Genomic DNA, 24298 nt, shown 5'->3' with positions numbered 1-24298 from the left:
TACAATTAGATATAAAACAGTTGATAACAAAAAATATAGGGAGTCGTAGAGTTTGAGTGGTTTAGTACATTTCCTTCACAGTAGTACTGAGATTCAGGGTTTGAATCCTTCCTGTGTGGCGTTGGCATATTCTCCCTGTGTTTTCTCCAAATACTTCTGCTCTTTCCCCACATTCCCAAAACATGAATGTTAGTTTCAAAGACTCTAATTGTCCTTAGGTGTGAATGTAAGTGTGACTGGTAATTTGTCTGCAAATGCCTTGCGACTGGCTGGGGACCAACCCTGCCTTTCACCATGGCTGGATTTGCCATTAGACAAACACGGGTAATTGCCTGGGGTCATGAGATTACCAGGGGACACCTAACTTTTCATGAAAACTTTTATTTTTTAAAGCAATTATTTCTTTAGTATTTTGTTTACATGCTTAAATGACTAGCTATGCCCCTGGCTTTTACCCAAAGTTAGGCAAATATAGAATCCAGCCCACCCATGACACAAATGAGGCTAAGTGATGCAGAAAACGTATGTTACGTTTGGCTAGGACTTATTCACCAATCTATTTAAAATGAGAAAAGGACGAGACTCAGTTTTAAATCAGCTTGAGCTGCCTTTTATTAAGTACAAATACAAACAAAAACAGTGCTTTGACTAACAGTTTAAACGAATCACTGTATTTAAAAAAAAGTATAAAAAATTAGCTAACTTGTTTCGATAACTTGCTTATAAAATGAAAAACCCTTATCAACTGTGGTTTTGTTTTATGAAATGATCAGAAAAGCTACAAGACACGGTAACTATAGATTAATATGCTCTAAAATTGGTGTCAGTATTAAAACAAAAACACTCACACTCCACTAGAGCAGGTTGAAACATAACAACAGAAACAATCTTATAAGTGAAACATATAAACAGTTCTCTTTTGGTCCCTAAAAGGCATAAGAAAAAAACAAAACATACACAATTGAAAACTTGAATACTTTTGTGTTTTCATTGTAAAAACAATGTTCCACACGTTCCAGTGATTAAACACAACAGAAACACGAGAGATGTCTTTGAGGTAATATAAGTTTGATTTTGGTGGTAGCCACAAAAAACAATTAAAAACAAAACAAAAAGAAAAGAAAAACGGAAAACCTTATGATACTTGGAACTATGAAACTGAGAGTACTGCAGTACTAAAAGATTAAGCACGGCAACATCGTCAGTGCTTGTTGGCACAGAATACTGCATGTTTTTGTCAACAACGTTACAGTAAACAGATCTGCTTCAAGATACTTCCCAAACAGTCAGGAATCCTCCAAAAATAATGAGAAAAAAAAGACACCCAATGTTTTGTTTGCATTGTCTTATTTTCAAGTATTGTTATCATGTATGGACTTTTCAGGGAGACGGGCTAACTGTTTAACACAATAAACATATAATAAAATAAAACACGTCCATATTTAAACTTTTAACTTTTTTGTGGGTGTGGGGGGGGGGGGGGGGTGGTAAGCTTGTCTCCTCTAAGCAAAGAACAAAAAGTAAATCAAAGAAGCACAGCCCCAAAAAAAGGAGAAAAAAAAAAGATTAGCTTTGAGCCAACTGTCTTCCGTTGCTACGAAAGCTTCCTACACGCAGTTCTTCTCGCAAAAAACTCTTTCCATATTCTCACTATCAACTATAAAAAGTGAAACAAAGGCATACTGGCCAAAGAAAAAGGGACGGTGACCAACATGGTACATCCAGACTAAAAAGGACATTGAAAGACTATTTAGCTTATAAAATTTCCTGGTGTCTAATTGCTGGTGATGATGAATGTGCTGCGATAGGTCGTGCCCATCTGCTTGCTGGGTGTTCTCAATTTCTTGGTTATGACTGTTTGTTTAAGGCACAGTCTAGTAGCGGAATGAAATATAATTTTGCTGGTCACCGGTTGCGTCTATCTATGTTACAGTATTTCCCGGTAATGGGTGACATCTATGTGCTGGTGAGGGCACTGTCTATTTGCTGTATAGTGTACACTTGGATCAATGTGTTGTGACGGGTGGTGTCTACTTGCTGGTATTTAGTAGCAGTTTACAGTATTTGCTAGCGACAAGTTTTCGCTTGTTGTTGGTGAGGGCTTTGTCTATTTCTTGGTTGTCTTAATCAGGATGATGTTATAATGCACTGTGTGTCTATGTGCTGTGATTGGTTGTGGTGGTTTGCTGGTGACAAGTGGTGTCTGTCTATTGACTAGTGGCAGTGACATCTATTTGCTTCAATCCACCAAATATATGTCTTATTTGCTGGTTTGAAGTGGTGACAGGTCGTGTCTATTTCCTGGTGAGAGGTGGTATATGCTGGGTCTGGCCTTGATGTGATGATGACCATTTGCTGGAGTATTTTTTTGTGTTTGTGTGTGTTGGTTAAGGGTGCTGTCTAATCGCAGGCAAAGAAGTCCTTAAGGGGTGCGAAAAGATGCCTGATGACAGGGACACTCCAGGACCGGCCTAGGAGTTTCTGCCGAGCACCTCGACCCATGTTGGACACATCTGTGTAGTGGACTGGGAAGCCGAAGATCCTGAAAGAGGTTTTGTCAAGGATAGAAACTTAAATTGTGCTTCCCTGAAAGCGCAAAGACTGCGAAGATTAGTATGCAAGGATGTAAATAAAGCTAACATCTAATAGTGTGTGTGTGTTTACCTCTCCAGCTCAGTACACCATAAGATGTCCTCTTTTCCATTCATCAAGACTGGGAAGTGTTGGTCCTTCCCCTGTTTGATGGAGTTGGAGCGCGTGGTGATGGTGCGCACCTTCCCAAACTGAAAAAGTAGACGACATAATGTTTGATAAAAAAAAAAAAAAGGAAAAGAAGAAAAAAATGTCTTTTTTTTTTTTAAGGGTCCAAAACCACTTGATTCACTCACCTTTGCAACTCGTCCATGTTCCAGACAGTCCTGGAGCTCCAGCTTGTCCATCCCAGAAGCACACAGTGGTCTGGAATGGAAAACACTCATGTCATTGTTTATATTTTATTGCAGTATATATTTAGCCCATAGGGGGGGTGTTTGGAACCTTGTTTCGCACCTGTTCATTCCCGGCAGGTTACCCCAAAAGTATCGAGCCCGGTGGGCCGCAGAGACCTCGATGGCATCAATCATTACGGGGTTACACTGCAACAAATGCACACATTATCGTTCTAACGAACGTCTCTAGATGATTATTTGGTTTGAACGACACAACGTGTTGGCAATGGTGACTAGTGGTGTCTTTTAGCTGGGTTTAGGCTTTATTTGTAGCTAACGTGGTATCAATATATTTGTAATAGTCCGTGTATTTGCTGCTGGTGGTGGTGGTGTCCATTTCATGGTGACAGGACAGAAGACTTTTTGGGGAAAGAAAAAAATTTGCCTCGAAAGGAGTGTTTACCAGTGCTGGCAATGTGTTAACTAAACTAAACTATATGACAAAATGTCAACAGTGGAAAAAAGTATATGTTTGGAGGCCAGCTAAGCTCTCACCTCAAGATATCGTGAGATGTCCCGCTTGTCGTTGACACCCATGGCGACCACGTTCTCGAACATCCAGAAGAATGGACGGTTCTCTCCTTCTTTGGGTTTGGCCTCGCTTAGCAGACGGTAAAATTCAAAGAACAGCCTCCCTGTACCTTCTGGAGCGACAAAACCCTCATGAAAACCCAGCTCAATGCCACTACGCTGTCTATGCACTATATTGTTAAGACATTTCATTTAATGTAAAGTGAATGCTCTTAAAAATTGACAATATTATTTTCTATGCAGCGCCACTAGTATAAATATTAGAGCTGTCAAACGATGACATTTTAAAATCAGATTAATCACATCTTAGAATTTTGATTAATCACGATTAATCGCTTAATAAAAGGGCTTTTTTATCCACATTTTTTCCCCCGCCAAATTTGAAGAGCACCGGTTATTTGTTAATTATTTTTAAGATTTAATGTTATGAGGAGGTCTTCAACATTTTTTGATCCACTGCAAACGCTCATCCTCCTCTTTTTTCTAATCAGTTAATTACTTGCATAATTTAAAATGGAAAAAAATGACCCCGATATTTTGACATGAACAAATATTCTAAATGTGATCCACAAACATTCATTAAATGCTTTACTTTAATGCATGACATTTTAAAGTTTATTGCTCAAACCCAACCTGTGTTACCTTACACATAGCCATCCGCTGCCACGCTAAAGGCTAATCTATGGTCAAAATTAATAGTGCGATTGATCTGCGTTAATTCATGATTAATGCGATACATTTTTGTGATTAATTAATCAATTAACGCTTTAACTTTGACAGCACTAATAAATATGTTATTTTGTTTAATATTGTGTTAGGGGAATATGAGTTAAGTAGCAAAATCCAGCCGTTTTTATCCATCTCAGGGGGCGGCCATTTTGCCACTTGCTGTCGACTGAAGATGACATCAGGTCAGCTGTGATTGGTCGCTGCCTGAGTAACTTTGGTGTCATCTTCAGTCAACAGCAAGTGGCAAAATGGCTGCCCCATGAGACGGATAAAAACGGCTAGCTTTTGCTTCATAACTCATATTCCACAGATGTAATATTAATCAGAATGTCATGTTTTATATTATTGTCATGAAATGTTTACAGTTTTCAGTTAAAATTTACAGGTCAGCATTTTCACTTTTTTGGGGTGTAAATGGGGCTATCTGTTAAATCACCTGACAGAGTCAAAATAAAACCAAAAATATGTCTTTGCTTTTAACCCTAATAGTCTACTTTGCTGTTACAATGTGTCCGTATACGCTAACATTTTATTTATTACTGAATGTAACGTGTCAAGATCCGGTCCTCGAGGGCCTGAGCATTATTTGTTATTTAGGCTGGTGGCATGCTAGCTAATGCTACAGACTAATTTAACAACTGAATACATTTGTTTATGTAACATGTACATTCTGTTTGTGTTTTTCTTTGTTGTTACAAACTACAGTAAATACAGTTAATAAATGCAATAGGAATACCAATATGTGTTCTTTTGAGCCACTGAAGACATACAACCACCTTTTAGGAAGATCCTTTGCTTTGCCGCCCTTTTGTGGCATCTATAAACTATTACAAATCTATTTTAGAGGCATGTCAATTGTTCGTGGATTTTTGCTGTTTGTGTCATGTTTATGCTCTACAGCAGGGGTTCGCTGTACCTCGAATCCACAATATTGGCATCAGATTTCTTGACTTACCAAAGAGGCCTTTCCTGGCTGGGTTAACAATAGACAAGTCGTTACATGGACTTCCTCCTATCACCAGATCAAATGGCCCCCATTCCTGAATCTGAGGAAAAGTAGCAGCAGCACCGTGTCAAAAAGATGTTGGAACAATTTTAAAGAAGTCCCAACATTGCGACTGTCAACATTTTGACCCTCACGTTTTTCCTGGTGATGTTCCGGACGTCGTGGACATATTCGATTTTTCCTTCATGTCGAACCACGCCGACAGAGATGGAATCCTCGCACACCTCGGACGCCACATACTGGTCCACCTTAAAACCCAGATCTCTCAGGACCAGGTAACCTGCGAGCACAAACACACAACTGATGTAAACACTTGACGATGTTTTCTTTGTAGCACTTACCGGTGGCGATGCCGTCAAACAGCGAGAGGACTCGGACTGGCCGCCTCTGCTCTGCTGGGACTGCCGGGTAAATCTTTGGTGTCTCCTGGACGGACAGTCAGCAAGTTAATAAATCACCCTACTTATAAATGGAAAATTTTATATGGAAACTTGATACATTTTCCATTTTAATGAATGGAAATCCCACTCATTCTTTCTAGCCTTTCAAAAATTATTTTTTTGTTTAATTAAAATGTTTGTTTTTTTTATAAATAAAAAAGCTCCCTATAATATTGTACTTTATAAAAACACACAGTAATCACATAATAAATAGAATGTACTGTAAACGAACGATTTTGACACGTTTTCTTCGATTCTGTGGACATTGTGCTGCTCCTTGCGGTGTGCACATCTTAGCCAGCTGGGGCAGTATAATACCGACATATTGATGGATATAGACTCCTCGGTAAGTCGCAGTAATTTTAGATCATTTGTAGATGATCAGGAAAATATGCCTGAGTATTGTTATATTATCTGTCTACAAGTCTTGCTTCATTTGTGTTCAAATATCCGTTACTTAACTCATTCACTCCCAGCCATTTTCACTGAAGCAACCCCCTTCACTCCCAGCTGTTTTACTGGATTTTGACTGATTTTGCAACACCCACAGAATATTGTATACTTTGCAACATGGCCCTGGTTGATCTCTTATACTCTGCTGACACCTGCAGGCCATTTTTTGCAATAACTACCATTTATTCAAGCATTATCCTCAGCTCTGAGGCTGCATCAAAGCCTTCTGTATGCTCTAGCATAAAAAAACATAAATACGTCTTTGGGAGCATGGAAATATTTAAAATAGAACATTTTTATACGTTTTGGGGAGCAAATGAGTTAAAGAGTTACAGTATAATACTGCAACATCAATGCTGTACATTAGCCCTTCTTTGGCATCTTGCATTACTTGTCAGCATTAATGCTTAATGGATTTTCCTAAGACAAAAAATATGAAGTTATTTGAAATACATGCGCAATTGTCTTTATGTTCAGTACAGTTTATATGCCGGTACAAGACGTAATTCAACTCACAAACTCCTGTCCGTTGTCGTTGCCAAAGAACTCCTGCAGTTTGACGCTCCAGTCGTGGCGCCGCTTGAGGACGCCGTACGTCAGCAGCGGCTGGCACATGTAGCAGCGCCAAGGGTCCAGGAAGCGCGCATTGTTCGATGCACCGTGATGAACCAGGATGTCGAGACAGTCCACACAGAAACACCTGCACAGTGTATGCACGTGTGGGCATTTGTATTGTTCTGTTTGCATGTGGATACAAAAAGTCTACACACCCCTGCTAAAATACAATTTTTGTTGTGACATATATAAAAAAATAATTTCCCAAACTTTTTCCACAATTGAGAAAAAGTAAGGAAAAGTAAACAACAGAGATAATGTGGTTGTGTGCACCTCTAATGACGGGAATGTGGCTGCATTCAGAATAAACCAATTGTTTTGTACATTGAGGGTGTTTTTGTTTTATTTGTTACTTCCCGTTTATTTAAATAACGTTACCTTTGCCTTGTGTTAGCTGTACAAAAAGAATAAATTAAAATGGTGGATAAAATTGTCGGGCTAATTAATTGGTCGAGCCCTAATTGCTACTTTGTGTGTATATGTATGTCGGCCTATGTGTGCCTGTACATATTGTTGTGTGCGTGTGTGCATGTGTAACCTGCAGCAATTGGCATTGCCGCACAGCAGAACCTCTCGGCCGCCGCTGCAGACGGTGCAGTAGGACTGGTAGCCGTCATCGTCATACATGTAGGACGTCTCCAAGTACACATCCTAGACAGGAGTAGACTACTATGTTAGCTTCGCTTGCTAGCAAGCTAGCATCCGGTTACGACCAGCTTTTTGTAAACAAAGGACATTGATTGGCATCGTGTTCAACTGACTGTAGCACATTTGAGTTCATCAATGCTGCTTGACAATGGGAACTGAGTGAGGATGTAAACTACTACAGTATGGTAGCTTCCCATGCTAGTCTGACTGCTATCGTGCGTTTTGTGCGGTCGCTGTTGCATTTGTTAAATTCTTACCTTGCATGTTTGGCACAGGCCTCCTTCAAAAAGCGGGTGGAAGGTTGCTGCTCTCATCTTGCCACACGAGAGACAGAACTCTGACGCACACACACAACCGCTCAATGAGCACCCAACCATACAGTATAGAAAGTGTGTAAACGGTTTACCTTCTATACTTCTTTTATTCTTCAGGACTTCATTAACCATTTGTTCTGAAAGAAGCACAAACACGATGATTAGACTGTCAAATGCGTAGCTGCACCAGGGTTATAATAGTTTTTATTTTAAGTTCAGTTAGTTTTCATAGCAAGTTTGTTAGTTTTTATTTGTTTATATTCCCCCCCCAAAATGCTTTGTTTTATAATTAGCTAGTCCCTCTATGATTATGTTAACTAGGTCTGAATTTCCATCACGTCTATTTTTTTAATCAGCAAGCCAGCGATCCGTCTCCCTGGGAAGCAATTTAGCTCACGTAACACCTTCAGACTACAATTAAAATCATTATACAAGCCATTTTTTCAGTTTTTCAATTAATCTGCCTTCATCAAATTATCAAAAAGCTTAATTTACTGCAATAAGAGCTTCAAACACCTGTAAGTATGTATGATGGTGAAAAGGTATAATTTAACCTTACCTCTGCTGTACGACTCCTCAGGCCCAACCTTGTTCTTGGACACGTTCAGTCTGGGCTGCTTAGCACGGGGAGGATACTCTGGCAGTGACACGTCCAAGACCTGCATGCCCAGCGCGGCACTGTCTGCGCACACACACACACACACACACACACACACAGTCAAGACACCAGCACGTTATGGAATATGTAGCCAATTAGTATCTGCTCACCGGCGCCGTGTGTGGGTTTGAGTCCATCTTGGCCTTTGGGCAGGAAGCCTCCTTGTGCCCAGTCCATTAAGGGCTTAATTTGCTCGTCGGGGTTGTCCGACTCACAGGGGGGGAAATTCTTCTCGGCCCGGATGCTGGCCATCTGGATTGTAAGGAAACGACACAGTACAAATACAATCATCTCAACAATTTGCTGCTAGTAACTCTACTAGTGCTACCACACTACTTAGCAAGTTAGCACGCCGCTCCGTTCGCTACTCTTCTTGAAAAACTGCGAACAATGTTTTGTAAATATGCCACAAAGTATGATTTTCCAAACACTTGAACATAATTTTAAACTCATCTTAAAACATTACCCTACAAAAACACGATAATGTGGCAGTGAAAACAATGACAAACAGAAAGTCTGTGCTCAACAGAGAAGCAGAAAGCGAGTTTGACTTTCCGTTCACTACCACAGCTTCTGCTATGACCTTCCATGCGTATCCATTTTTTAGGTTGTCCAAATCAAAAGGGTGTGCCGTGTCATATATTATCCACCTCTATTATAAATCTCTCCTCGTCCATGTTCGCTGCAGTGAATTAAGCGTTAAGCATTATGACCGGCGAGTATTTTATTCTCAAAAGTAACCAGATTATTTTATTTTAAAACTGCATCGGTCTTCCTGTCTCGCTCAATGTGTTCTGTGCTAGTTTGCTTGTTTCTACCAAGTACTGTCTCAAATGTTCTCCCATTTTGATACTGTAAATGTAAAGGATTGTATGCCAAGAAACGTTTCTTGGGACGAGTAATATGGCGGCCTCGCGGTTTTGAAAAGTCTTGTCTTATCGGGCATCCAGTAATATATACAGATCAGTGGAGTTAGCTCGTTGTCGCTAAGAAGCAGCTTGGCTCCACTTTTACTTTTTTCCTATTGTTGAAGCAAGTAAGTGACTTTTAAGACACTAGTATTGCTTGTGAAATGTAGATATTGTGTGAACTAAATGGTACTTAGTGTTTGTTTACCTTAAATGGTAATTGCTAGTGCACTAATGCTAATCAGGCATGCTAACCATTTAGCATAGGCTAATTGTGTTTGTGTTTATTCTATATATATATATATATATGTATGTAGCCATTCAATTCAATTCACGTTGAACCTTAGTAGACTAACAAAAAAAATAAAAAAAATATATATATATAATGATAATAATAATAATAATAATTTTTTAAATTACAATTATAGGGGGGTTTATGCGATAGAATAATCAATAGTGACAGAACTAATTAACCTGCATTTTTTAAAATGTGTGATGAAGATGGCGTACCAAAAGAAAGAACACACAAAAACGGGCAGATTCCTGTATAGAGATGGGAGGCTGTTTACCTCCAGAGCTTGGAAGATGGCCCTGCGATAGGACACCAATTTAGTGTAAGATGCCTGATTGAAGAACTTGGCAAAGGCAGTGATGGAATCCAGCTTGTCGGCGGAGACCTGCCACGACACAAAGATGGTCAATCGGCTCATGTCAGGCCCCATGCAGGCTCGTAGCTTGTGCTCCTCACCTCAGAGAACTTCCCATCCCCGAACCACTGCAGCCACCTCATGCCGTGGTTGGCCTGCCGTTTCCCGGTAGCACGCCAGGTCACCACCATGCCGGGCCACCAGGAGAAGCCCTTGATCTTCCCCCACACCAGCTCACCAACGCTGAAGCCCTTGTTGTCCTGCAGAGGTGGCAAAACGACTCACAGGCTTGTTCAGGTCAAAGTAGACGTACTGATTCAATTACGTTGTATTCAATGTGGGCGTCGCAACTGGACGCGGCGGTGCCGCTGCTTCGGGCTGAGTCTTTGGAGTCGTGCTCCAGCAACTCCAGACGCGGCACCTCAGGGACGCCCTGGGACGAGACCGCCTGAGAAGATCTGCCACACTGACGAAGGAAGATAGGAGTGAGAAGTTGGACTCACAAGACCATCAAACACTCCAACACCAACAACCGCGCATATAGACCCAAATGAACTGAATTATTGTAGAACAAGCTTGTGCAAAATATGTTCATACACGGCTGGCACTGTTCTTTAATCTGGCCCAAGTTGATTTTAATACATTTATTTACGTAACCCCTTCAGACCCATAAATGGTTCCAGTGGATAGGACATATTTGCCTGTTAAACCAATAAAACGCATCATTTGGATGATGTCAACACTTCTGGGTCATGATTGGATCCTAGCTAACCAATCACAATCGCAAGTTGATTTGCATGATGTTCATATTAAAAATGTTACATTTAAGCTTGGTAAGTTTACAACACCATCCATCCATCCATCCATTTTCTGTACCGCTTGTCCTCACAAGGGTCGCGGGGGTTGCTGGAGCCTATCCCAGCTGGCTTCGGGCAGTAGGCGGGGTACACCCTGTACTGGTTGCCAGCCAATCGCAGGGCAAAAGTTTACAACACGTTACAGCCATATTATCCTGGCGTCCACTTGACATGAGATAACCCCATGTTGTTCTTATGTGGGAAAAGTATGATTAGGGCCACGTAAATTTGCCACTTTATAAAGTAGCGAATTAGCGAGAGAGAGAAACTCGAGTTTATGAAGTGGCAAATTTGCCACTTAATAAAGTGGCAAATTTGCGAAGAAAAAGCTTACGAGAAATACACATAGCATACTATTCGACTGTTTGTGCCAATACTTTTCGGTCAGGTTTCCAAATAGATAGTAATTGCTTTCGTATAGATTAACCATATCATGTTAAGCATTCGCTCTTTGAACCGTTGTGTACGGCCACTGGCCAGCGACAAAGACACCTCACTCTGCAAAGGTCCACAACCTGGCGATCAAGCATTTACGTTAATTTGTTAAAATGTATATTTACTTGTACATTTATCTTTCCAGAATTATTATTTACACATTCATATATTTTGGTATTTTTTTGTACCAGTATCTAAGTGTCGAATCTGCTGCTCTCCGTCATTCACTTGCATTTACCTAAAGTATGCTAGCATCTGATTGGTTAGTGTTAGTCAGCTGATTCATTCAGGAAGTGTTGTCGCTCTAGCTGCCGTGTAGGACGAGTAAAGTTTAAATTTAAGAATTAATCTGTGTCCATCCTGCCTTTTCATTTTATAAAGTGTCCCATTAACCACCAACGAATCTTCACATGATTAGACTATCGCTACGCTACGTGTATTTCTTGCAAGTTTCTGCGTTTTTTTGTCGCAAATCTGCCACTTTATAAAGTCGCAAATTTGCGAAGTTTTTTTCTCTGAATAATGCCCTGCTCTCTAAAAATATATATATTTATACATGGCCCCCAATACACCATTGTAGAAAAAAATCAAAATCAGTAATAAATAAATAAATAATTGGCAAACAGAAAAAATGCCGGTCTAAAGGGGTTAAATTGTTGTATTTGTAGATAATACAATGAAAAAGACATGTAAAATGAAAAATGTTATGTATACACTAAGCGACTATACACACATACATACACACACGTATGCTCTCATTGGCTGATACTGTAAATCCACACGTAGACATTTTTTATTCTTAAATGTTATTGCTCTTTTGATTTCCACATCGCAGCAGTAATAGCCGATTCTATCTACAATATTTTGTATTTTCACCATGGTGGCGACGGGATCGTGTTTGCGTGTCTGTCTGCGAGGTTTGGCCTGCGGCGTCGCACCGGCCTGGAAGATGGTTCGGGTGCGCGGGCTGTCTCTCAAAGTCTTTTGAGTGCTGTTCTGAACACACACACACACACACACACACACACACACACACTGGTTAAAATGGATCCAGCATTAGTTAACGCAGATTTGAGCCGTCCGCTTACGCCCGCCGTACTTTACTATACGGGTCCCAGGTACCATTCTCGCCATTGGACCTCTTCCTGGTTTTGTCCGTTCTTTCCAGACACACGTTATCGTCTGGAAATGGAGGAAATGAAAGAATAAAACACGACTTACATTTAATTTGGATACATTATCAAATATAAATGATAAAATAATTAAAAAATCATTGCAAAATCAATGCATATAAAGTATAATTAAATTACAGTTACTGGTACATTAAAACAGAGTTCATTATTAAAAGTATATCAAACTGAAAGTAAAATAAATACATTTAATAATACAGTGTAATAATTTTTTTAATCAATAAAACGTGAATTAAATAATGTCACTAAAAATTGATTTCCACAACATGCATTTAATTAAATAATATATTAAAAATGATCATATGTAAATACATACAAAATAAATACATGAACATATATTTGATCCTACCCCGAGGTGACGAGGCACCCCCGTTCTGTTTGGGGCTGAAGGGGGACGGAGGCTCGGCACCTGCCAGCGGGCTGCTCTCACTCGTCAGCTCCACGCCGCTGTCGTTCTCCAACAGGCCTTTGGGCGGTGGTGGGCTCACCTCCGCCTTGGGTGCAGCAAAAAATACACACGTATCAAAAAATAGTCGATATTTTAAAGATATATGTTTTTAGAATTTAACGTGAACTGCAGAAAGAATAGTCAGCAGCATTGTATATAGTAAAATGAATTACACATGAATCAATACACGATATTGGGATAAACATGCGATGCTGTTGAATATTGTGATATTGATATTATTGCGCTATTTAAAATGTACCTAAAATAAATGACATTTTGATCGTCTAATGAAAGAATGCATTTTTTCATAAATAAGCAGGCTGAATGTATTATTAGCTAATTAATTGCAATAACTCACCATTTTTTTATTTTATTTAATTAATGTATTTATTTTTATAAATATATTTTATTCAATACCCATACTGCAAAGGCCATTAATGAGATGATGATGTTTGAGATTTTCAAAAAAATTATGTGAATCATTATTGTAACTAACATTTATCGCTGCATATGCCGACTATCCTTGCTACTGTTCACAATCACAATTGTTTATACAGTGTAAGAACCGCATGTATTGTTATCCATCACTTGTTTTATTAGTTTTTCATTATATACTTTCGACATGAAGTTGTTACGGTATAATTGGTAGGGGTAAAATAGTCAAGGCATAAACAAGTTTTAGCTTGAAGAATGGCACGGTAGGGAAAAGCTGCGAGTCAGGAATGCGATCTGCGGAAGCAGAGCAGAACTATTTTTGTTTGGCTGCACGTGTGATCACCCTCTTGATCATCAGAAGGTCGAGTGCTACACTAAAGTGGATACATTTTTGGTGTGTTTGATGTATGAAAAAGCGTGTAGGAGACATTCTTTAGGAACACCTCAGGGAATATTTGAGCAGACACTTTCAAATCTGCTTGGGACAGCTCGACAGTAGCACAGGTGCTCGGTTGATATTTTGTTATATAATAAACATGTCAATTGTTAGCATTGTATCCGCTGTAATTACAAATACTAGCTGACTACAGGGCAAGGTAAAGTAAAAAAAAATCGATATTATCGATCTGCCTTGGCTCAGGCTGCTATCTTGCCATGTGTTAGCTTAGCACACCAATTGTTAGCATATGATCAATTCCCAATCAAAATTGTATCTGCCATCAAGACACAACATGAAACTTCTATTTCCTTCGTTCACTGATATCCACCCAAAAAAAGGAGGTAATTTGACGGAAGCTGTCACCAAACATCTGCAGACATGTCAGACGACAACACTATTTGCGACAAAGGCCACACTGTAGAGATAGACCGATTATTAGTAGTCAAGGACGCCGATAACCGATATTTGGAGCCGATATTCATTTTCACTAAAAGGGAACATTTTGGCATCAAAATTTGTAAAAATACAAACTCCAGACAACTTTTAGGGTTCGTAAAATATTGGAGAGTTAAAAAAAATAAAATCTTAGTCAATAGACATCTTTGTTTGAAAAAATCTTAACAAAAAGTTCTGGGATAAGAATTAAAATTTTACTTATCTTAGTTTTAATTTCAAACAAAAACAGAAGGTGCAAAGAGTTCCCAGGGTCAGCAGCATCTCAGAAAATTTAAAACAATTTGAATTTAAATTTGTTCCCTGAAGTTAACAAGTTTTTTTTTTTTATGAATCTATTATTGATTCTTCAAAATGGCCGATGCTGATATTCGTCAAAATGCTGAACATCGGCACCAATAATCGGTCTATCCCTACCGCACTGCAAGTGAGACGCAGGAGTCTGAACTTGTGGAGCGCCGTGTCTGAAGGTTTTCCAAGACGGTCATGTGATTAAATACTTGCAGCTTAGGAGCTCTTGTCGAGGAATCAATCAAGGTAGCTGAAAATATGCTAATTGCAAATGGTAACATGCAGGGGCACAGGTGGGATTTTGGAACATGTTTTATTTATATTGGAAATGGATCATTAAATGTCGGCCAGTAAGCACATCGCTTTAAGTTCTGGCTTCCCAAGTGAAATCTAAGGACATGCAGCTCAAAAGGTGACCTTCGTATCTCTCTGTTATATCTAAGTTAGCATCAATGCATGGGTAGCAATGAGCACATGGAAAAAAATTGTATACACTACAAACTATAATTCCGAGTTTCTTGCCAAAACACTAAATAAAATCACATTCTTGTGCGCACCAAACATTCAGTCGTAGGAGGAAGTTGAAGCTGGAATTGCCAGCAAGCATGCCGGGCGAGCGGCATTGTGTAAATAGTTGCAAAGGGTTACGTTTTTATTGTTAATGTTAGATGTGACTTCCCTTGTAGCAGTAGCAGTCTTGTGTTCATCCACCCATTTTATTGAATTATTGTTCAATTACCGTTTAATTTAATTTAGCACTCTCTAACTAAGTGTAGATATTTGTATACATTTTTGGTCAGAAACCACCGACCATTGTAATCACAAGTTGAAGTGAAGCCCCCCTTCACCGAAAATGCCTTTGAGCTCAAATCTTGGCATTATGTGCTCGCACCTATGGCTTTCGCTGTATATTTAACGACAATATGCATTAAGTTCTTCTGTGGCGAAAGTGCCATCTGCGCCCATGGTAACACATCTTGTGACTGCAAATGGAGGGACACTCCCGGATGTACATTGTATACTGTTCATTACTCACTAAATGTTAGGGATATTCAACATTTCAGGATGGACCTAAAATGCACTACAACCTTTAATTGTACCTGCATGAATCAACACATTCATAAGAATTGATGTTGTAAGCGGAAAACAAACAGGAGCAGATGGTGAAAGGAAGGAAGCAGACCCCGACTGACACCCCCTCCCGATAGTGATTTATGAGCGTGAAAAAGAGGAACAAGCGCTAAACGGCTACCACAATATTTTACTGTGTGATGTTTTGCAGTGAAAGGATCCAAGGTGAGTGAGGAGACATTAGCGAGACAGCCTTTCAACTACGCACCTCATAAGACAACACAGCAACTGTTAGCATGTTAGCATTTCAACGATTGTTTGTCATTAGAAATAGATTATTACTGTATATCAAATGGCCATCTTTTTGAGATGTAAAATCCGTGGCGCTTTCAATACTCAGGTTGCTAGCTTGCTACATTGTATGTTAGCATAGCAAATGTTAGCATTTCACTGAGCCTCATTTGAAGCAGTAACTTAATCCAGGGAAAAATGTAAATCTTATCGGTCTTAGTATTTTTGTCATTCAAGTTGTTTTCTTGCTGTAATTTTAAACTACCGATACACACAGCGCTGCTAACTATTCTTGCTACTATTCATATTCATAGGAGGGTTGATACAGTGGTCCCCAACTACCAGTCTGCGGCCTGGTACCGGTCTGCGGGCCATTAGTTACCGAGCGGCAATAGGTGACGTAACAGCTGGGTGATTATAATTGCAAGTCGTGATGTAGCAGCTGTGGGAATATTTACTTAAACAGATGCGGCGGAATTGTGCATGACAGCAGCCAATCGGAATTCAGCTTTTTCCTTCTGCACTTTGGTTTGCAAGTTGAGGAAGCAAATGCAAAGTATTAGTGATAGCAAGAAGTAAACAATGAGCAAACGTGCAGCTAAACGTGCATCGGATGGGCATTCATGACTTGGCGTTATTTTCCAAAGAGGAAGTTATTTTGACAAGGGAAGTTCCTCACCACTGCTTGTATGGCGGTATCGCCAAATCAGCATGGAGTAAATGACACCATTGTGCAAGGTGTGGTTTCAAAAATAGGCAGCACAACAATCCTGTTGAATTATTTGAACCACCAAAATAATGAAGCAGAAAGCATAGAAATGTGAGTGGAGTTAGCACAGCCTGGCACGTAGCATTAGAAGTTTAGCTGCTACCAACTAGCCATGCAGCTACCGGACCAAAGCAATCAATCTTTTGATCATGCACGGTTGCAAGTAGCATTGATGTGAACGCCACATGCAGGACTATGACACAAATATTGTAATGTGTATACTTTAAGGTATGTGTTAGTTTCGGGGGGTAAGGAAAGACCCAAATGCTGGAAACAGGGAGGCGAGGCAGGCTTGCAGGAGGTTGAAAAAAAAAAGGGATTTTATTTCCCAAGGAACAAACGAAGAGGCAAACAAGGGACGTGGAAAAACTACTGCTAACCAAAAGACCAGATACAAAGTCCAACAAAACTCACTAGAATAACCAGGTCAAGGACAGAACGAATGGCAGACTCAGAAACTCAAACAAACACGTACGAGCAAACAATGAACCAACAAGAACTGAACAAATGTCAAGAGACTAAGGCCCCGTCCACACGAAAGCCAGTTTCAATGTATCCTCACAAGTTTCTTACCGTCTTGGAGCTTGAAACTGATCACTTTTGAAACCGGGCTCCAGAGTGGAAAGATTTCAAAACGCGCCCCGACACCTGATGACGACGCATTGTCGCAGATTGATGACGTATGCGCCAATTCTCGGTGACTGCGCGCAAACGGTCAGCAACAATGGCGAATAGCCATGTCGTAGTCGTTTTGCGCAGCCTCCTTAGCTTGCTTATGCAGCAAAATATTTTGCTTCTTTATTCCCACGTTCAACAAGCGGCGTTGTACTTGAATCACCCGCCATTGTCACTTCTCCTGTGTTCGTCTTTTTCCTGTTGTTTTGATACATGCAAAGCCATGTTTGCACTGTAGATTGCAATAAAGTTAGGGAAAAAGAGTGTTCGTCTCCTTCGCTAATTCTTCTTCTACGCTTTCCGTCAACTCCCTGTGGCTGCGCTACAGCGCCACTCCAGACTTGGCGTATACATTACAGCCGTTAAACGTCCTCAGCGTCTTCTTTTGGACACACGCAAGTCTTGAAATGCGTACGACATTTGTTTGAGGGACGAAGCCGGCTTTGCTTCTGTCTGGACGGGGCCTAAATACACTAACACTGATTGACAAGATGAGACACACCTGGGCAAGACACAAGTGGCAGGGGGGCACTGATTGGTCGAGACACGAGGAAGGTCAGGCAAACAGGCGGATCACATAAAGCTTGACGAGACAAGGGACGGACACAGGGACAACAGAAACAAAACCGATGACACAGACAAAAGACAAACCAAACCCAAACCACAACAGTGTGTTTATTATTCCTATTAATATTTATTGTGTTATTTTATATTGTTTTACATTTGTTGTACTGTTGAGTAAAAAAAAAAAAAGAAAAGAAAAGGAAAAAGCACAGCCCTCTTACCCCCCGCATAAACTTGTCCGTGGGGACAACTGCTTGGTGGTCAGGTGGCAGACTTACCATGGTGGCCATGTTGTTGTTGGTCTCCATGGCGATGGCAGAGTATTGATCAGAGGGCATTGCTGTTGCCGTAGCCGATGGTGGTGACGACCCCTTCTCAAACCTGTCAATCAAGCAATTTGAGTCATTTATTTTTGTCTTTACTTCATAAACTATATTTTTTTTTTTACTTCAAGGTGGAATTAAGTATATTTATTTTCACTTCTCTTTTTCTGGCAAAGAAACACAATAAAACACCAGCAAATCATTGCTGCTTCATCTTGTTTAACAAACGTAATCTTTAAATATAAATCTTTCAATATAAAAAATACTATTCTCATCATATTTCGCATATTACGAATGGGCATTTTAGTCATGTTTATATTTAACTGTGGAAAAACCACGCTAGTTTTAGTGGCTGTGGTTTGTCCTTTTAGCATTAGTAAAAGTGACCCAATGACTTGGAAGAAATACAAAAAACAAGTACTGACAAGTCAAAATGAACACGAACACGCCACCGTGTGTTCGAGCCACATTCTTCTTTGCATTGTATGAGGATTAATTGCGTTCAGCCTTCATGCACATGAGCAGCGTGTGTCAACACTTGACTGTATGTGTGTGAGTGTGCATTTGTGTGTGTGTGTTCTTGTTTTTGTTGCACAGTGGGGCCAACATTTCAGGATTTCACAGAGTTGTGGGGCCCACCCGTCCATGTGGGGCCATTTTGCTGAGACCCACAAGTTTAGACCTCTTTTTGAGAGTCAAGACATGGTTTTAGAGTTTAGGTTTGAATTGGATTATGGTTGAGGTTAGGGTAAGGAATAGGGGTAGGCAATCATTTTTGATGGTTGGGGTTAGGTGAAGGGGCTAGGAAATGCATTATGTCAATGAGATGGCCCCACAAAGATTGTAAAACAAACATGTGTGTGTGTGTGTGTGCGTGCCATTGGATCTCCGGAGCCCTCAGCTCCATTGAAAACACCCATCGCAAACACACACTACAAGAGGGAAAGATTCACTAGCGATGAAACTCGATGGACTCTGTTATTCGCTGAAAATCTCCTCTATTCACTGTTCTGTGCTTTTCTTTTGTACTTAGGAGCCATCTTGTGGAATTTGTCATATTGTGGGTTTTTTTTCACCTGCATTTGACACGCCGTTTTGTTGTGACGTCATTTTGCGTTATTTAGGCTAGCATGCTAGCTAATACTATTGATGTGTCTCATGTGAAGGTGGTTCATGACTTGTGTACATGTTAATGCTATGCGTGATGTTGATGTTTTTTATGGCAGGATAATACCTCTCTTTCTTCCAGACCGAATACGAGTATAAGTACTTACATTTCAGTACTCGCTGAATACGGAGTAGTTATACTTCATAATGCTGTTACTTGAAATTGTGAGGAATGTGTTTTATTTAAAGGGGAAGTCAACTTTAAACATTACTTGACAATAATATGTTAAACGTGACATTCTGATTAATATTACATTTGTGGTATATGAGTTATGGAGCAAAACACAGCCATTTTTATTCATCTCAGGGGGCGGCCATTTTTCCACTTGCTGTCGACTGAAGTTGACATCACAGTTACTCAGGTCTCAATCACAGCTCACCTGTTTTCTGAAGATGAGCTGCGATTGGATGTTACCTGAGACCTGAGCAACTGTGACGTCATTTTCAGTCAACAGCAAGTGGCAAAATGGCCGCCTTGATATTGATAAAAACTGCTGTATTTTACTGCTTAACTCATATTCCATCAACGCCATATTAACCAAAATACCAAATTAACACAAGTGGGGCTGCATAGAACATATTATTGTCGAGAAATTTTTTTTGGGGGGTGGGGGGGGATTACTTCCTCTTTAATCAAATACTGTTCAAATGCACATTTCTTGAACAAAATAATTTTTGGAGTAACAACTAGGGTTGTGCATCTCTCCAACTAAAGACGATTCAATAAGTAACTCAAAGCATAATTTGCCCTGAGCTGATAAACTGCTGTCATCCATGTTTACATTTAAGTTAGCGTAAATGTACAGATGTGCAGTATTGATGCGTTTTAAACTGTCGGAGGGGCCGAGGAAGTTTGGAGGACAGAACTAGAGGGGCCCATCAAGGGTTGAGGGCATCAAGAAAAGGGGGGGTCCGTATCAAAGCCTGCTGGCTGGAGATTATGGAGTGGATTGTTCACTTCCTAAACGTGTGTGTGTGTGTCAGGGGGCCCTCGGGTTCTCGCTGGGGGCCACATTCATTCATTGTCAGCCGTGTACTTTGGGATCACTTTATGCTCGGTCAACTCCACAAATTGGCAGACATTCATCAGGCAGGAGTGTCACGTGACTCTGCTAAGTAAGAACCTACTTCCTTCCTTTGTGTCACATGGGGGAGAAGCCCCACCCCCTTTTCAAAATCTCAAAGCTCCTTTTTTTTACACAGTTGACAAAAAAAAAGTTGAAGTGTATTTGTATTTGGCCATGAGTCCACAGATCCGCTACGCCACTGGTTGTCAAAACTTTTAGTGTCACCATTTTTTTTTTTTAATATTCTCTAAGTACCAACAAAATGACCACCGTTTATATAGTATTAGTAGTATACATACAGTAGTGGGCCTAATTCTCCTCTCTAACACAAACTGCCCTTCTGTCGTCCCTCACTACATCCATCAACCTTCTCTTAGGTCTTCCTCTCGTTCTCTTTCTGAATGTGTTCAAACCATCTAAATTGGCTCTCCCTAACTTCTTCCGCAAAACATCTGACCTTGGCTGTCCCTCTGATGAGCTCATTTCTAATCTTACCCATCCCAGGGACTCAACCTCAACATCTTTATTTCCACTACCTCCATCTCTGCTTCCTGTCATTTCTTCAGTCATGGTCAACTTCCCCCTTTCATCCTAGCAGAGACTCTTGTGTCACATAACACCCCTGACACCTTCCTCCACCCGTTCCAACCTGCTTGGATCTGTTTCTTCACCTCTTTACCACACTCACCGTTGCTCTGGACTGTTGACCCCAAATACTTAAAAGTCCTCCCTCCTTCCTCTCTATCTCTTCTCCCCCCTCTCTTTCGCACACATACATTGTCTCACTTCTGCGCATGCCTGGACCTGCCTGCAGATCACTAATGTTATCTGCAAACCTCATGGGGATTCTAGCCGAACCTCATGTGTCAGCCTATCCACAACTATTACAAAGAGAAAGGGGCTCAGAGCTGATCCCTGATGGAGTCCCACCTCCAAATTCAACTTCTCAAATTCAAATTCAACACCCACAGAACTGCCTTCGTACATGTCCTGTATTAGGCCACGCTAAGTCTTCAATAACACGACAAAGTCTGAAAATGTGTTGCTAATTCCCTAGACAGGTTGGAAAATTTGCTCAATATAGCTAAAATTTCACAAAGTTGGCAACACTTCACTTGGTTGCCCCTGTTTTGCTGTCGTCATCATGGTAACAAAAGCCATACTTGCATTAGCGTGGGACAGAACCATTCTCCCCAAAACGAACAATTACAGGATGTTAAGTGTCCTGTAATTCTTTATTCTTTGTTGATTTGACCAACAATACAGTGTAGGGCAGCTTATATTACGAAAATGAAATTGGGGGTAAATAGCTTCAAAAGTCCAAAACATAAAAACACCAGAAGTCCTATCATTATTAAATATACCATTAAGAAGTAATAATGGTGTTTTTGCCATTCATGACTTCACGGACCCCCCAAGTTTTGCTTCCCCCACATTTTCAGATTAATTTATACTTATACCAAGCACGCTTTGAGGCACTTTTCTTAGCATTAACATGCATCAACTTCCACAGAAATAATAAACACATTCTACTTTACAGTTAATCTGAAAATAAATGCTCCTTGATTTGTGAAAACATCAATGATCCTTAATAAATCAACATTTGAAAAGTCACACAAATGAACTTATCATCATAAAATGAGCTTTCAAACTGAATGACTCGGTTTGTCTAATGCAGTCCTGTAGGATGATAATGTTAGATGCCAGAAGGGGGGGGCCCCGTACTCAGATCATAGGGGGGGATGGATAGAATAAAGTGCAATTGCACATCCACTACAGTAAGTGGCAGTGGTGCTCTCATTGTTAGAAAGTGGCAAGGAGTATTAGCTTCTCTGCAGTGGCAGACTTACACAATATTTTTTAGACAATAATACTATTTAAAGTTGCAGTGGAGAGTTGGGGGTGCGCAAAATATTTTCTTCTTCCTGATGGGGCGTCACAAATAATAGAGACGCAGTCGTCTAATGCCAACTGTCTCACACTCTTTTCCAATGAAGACTTGATATTTGTGGTTTTGAAGTGCATACATTGGGTCAAGAGAGAGAGAGATATATCACCATAACACTTATTTTGCAACAAATAAGAACCATGTCTTAGAATCTGTGACTTTGTGAATCTTGTACTGTCCTCATTTCTTCTTATTATTATTATTACTACGTGAACATAACTAAATCAGATAGTCTACGAAGTAAACCAACTGGACCCGGGACCCATCTAGTTTCTGTTTCAAACGTGGCCACTCGAGCACATAAGTTTGCTCACCCGTGTTCTACTGCGGACAATTCAGCCACATACAGCACAGCACAATCATCGTGAAAAAGCTTCCCCAGGTTGCACCGTCAAGTTTTCGGACAAACACTCAATTCATTCCGTCGGCAGGCCAGAAAAGTTTCGACGCATACACGTGTGTGCCCCGCAGCTGCTGTAATGCATGCGACACGCCACACTGTCGTAACGCGTCAATTACAGTACAGCAGACAGGTGGACATTAACATGTGTAGGCTTATTTGAAGGGGGGGGGGGGTAAACTTACATAAGCATCCAGGAAGAAGACTTGCTTTTTTTCCCGCCGTGCAATTGCTCCACAAGTGGACGTTGTTGTGCACGAGTTGATCACGCACTGGGAACGAACGTGCTGCTGCAGATCCGCACGGTCTCGCTTTGAATAAACCCCCGCCCCCACTTCTCTGCAGCCTCCTCTATGGCAGGCGGGGCATCCTCTCTCCTCTCTTGCTGGAAAAGCCAGCCCGCAGGTGAACCTCTGGCCTCAGGTTACACCAGGTGTGGCATAACTTTTGTGCTTAAGCGGACAGATGGGACAGGAAGTAGATGAAGTTAAAAAAACAAAAGGACTTAAAATATGTACGGTATGTATAATAACAAATGATCAGATTATAATGTGTAACACACATGTGTGCATACAATATTATTATTATATATTATATAATGCCCAGTAGTTTCCCCCATAAACGCACATATACCTGTACATTTAATCACGGTGTTACAGGTAATGCTGTAGTGCTGTTTTAGTGTAGTGGCGCACGGGGCACCAGTGAGTCCCCAGAGATGTCTAAAAATGTATTGTTGATATTTCTTTACTACCTTATTGAATTGTTGTTATTATATGAATCAATCAAAATTATCAATATGACCAGTGTGTTCATACAGAGGATGAATCAATAATTGCTATTGATAGCACATTAAATTAAAGGTAATTTGAGAAAAGTGCGTCAAAAACTGGTAGACCCATCCATCAGGACCCAAGAAGCAGCTGACAGCCTGCCATTTTAAAAAGTATGGTTACCCCTGTGCCATTTGATATTATACAATGTGTGTGAGTTTTCATAGATTAATTTCTTAAAAGAGCGAAAAGGGGTGTTCCGAATATCCTTTTTGAATGTTTTTTTATATCTTTTGTTTTAGTGATTAATTACTGTAATGAATTGTTGCAGTCATATCTCCAAAACTAAGCACAATATTGTTGTTAAGTCATAGTTTCGCAGATTTTGTTATTTATATGTATATCTTTTGGAGTAAAATAAACCTAATTCCCCCCCACAAACTACTGACAACTCCGCTTGAAATGAATGTATTTATTTGAAAAGGGGCACTTCACTGCCAGCCAATTTTGAATATTTAAAAATGTTCATTACCCACACGATATTGTGTTATATATATATATACAACCAGTGAAGTTGTTTCCAAGTTTGAAATTTACCAATTTACAGTGGAGCATAATGAGATGCTCCCCCACCCGTCCCTGTTGGGAAAAAAAAATTCAATTGACAACAACTATACTTGTCAGCGAATGTGCACAAAGACAAGCTAATTTTCATCGACAGGCCCTTGGGCAAATGTAAAATCCAGCCTTAAATGAGAGTCATTAA

At 40.2% G+C, this 24298-nt stretch overlaps 1 protein-coding gene across 2 annotated transcripts; it reads right to left on the bottom strand.

The window, feature by feature from the left end:
- Window positions 1–594: 594 nt before the first annotated feature.
- Window positions 595–23075, bottom strand: dnmt3bb.1 (DNA (cytosine-5-)-methyltransferase 3 beta, duplicate b.1). 2 transcript variants are annotated; one of them, XM_086068386.1, is made up of 22 exons: window positions 22945–23075; window positions 18133–18235; window positions 12768–12912; window positions 12328–12410; window positions 12105–12224; window positions 10262–10402; window positions 10038–10196; window positions 9859–9966; window positions 8492–8633; window positions 8283–8405; window positions 7816–7860; window positions 7667–7746; window positions 7300–7412; window positions 6663–6846; window positions 5595–5679; window positions 5388–5533; window positions 5203–5293; window positions 3483–3631; window positions 3049–3134; window positions 2889–2958; window positions 2665–2783; window positions 595–2542 (listed from the first exon to the last, which is right to left on the bottom strand). In XM_086068386.1, the coding sequence occupies exons 1-22, from the start codon at window positions 22950–22952 to the stop codon at window positions 2401–2403; spliced, it is 2442 nt and encodes an 813-aa protein (XP_085924512.1). In that variant the 5' UTR covers window positions 22953–23075; the 3' UTR covers window positions 595–2400. The 2 variants fall into 2 exon arrangements, with proteins under 2 accessions (XP_085924512.1, XP_085924513.1); XM_086068387.1 differs by having other exon boundaries at window positions 3483–3628.
- Between the last annotated feature and the right edge of the window lie 1223 nt (window positions 23076–24298).

The sequence above is a fragment of the Leptonotus elevatus genome, chromosome 2, assembly GCF_054856555.1.
Source record: "Leptonotus elevatus isolate MCC_2025b chromosome 2, RoL_Lele_1.0, whole genome shotgun sequence".
NCBI classification, from domain to species: Eukaryota; Metazoa; Chordata; class Actinopteri; order Syngnathiformes; family Syngnathidae; genus Leptonotus; species Leptonotus elevatus.
This window is presented reverse-complemented; position numbering and strand designations above follow the sequence as displayed.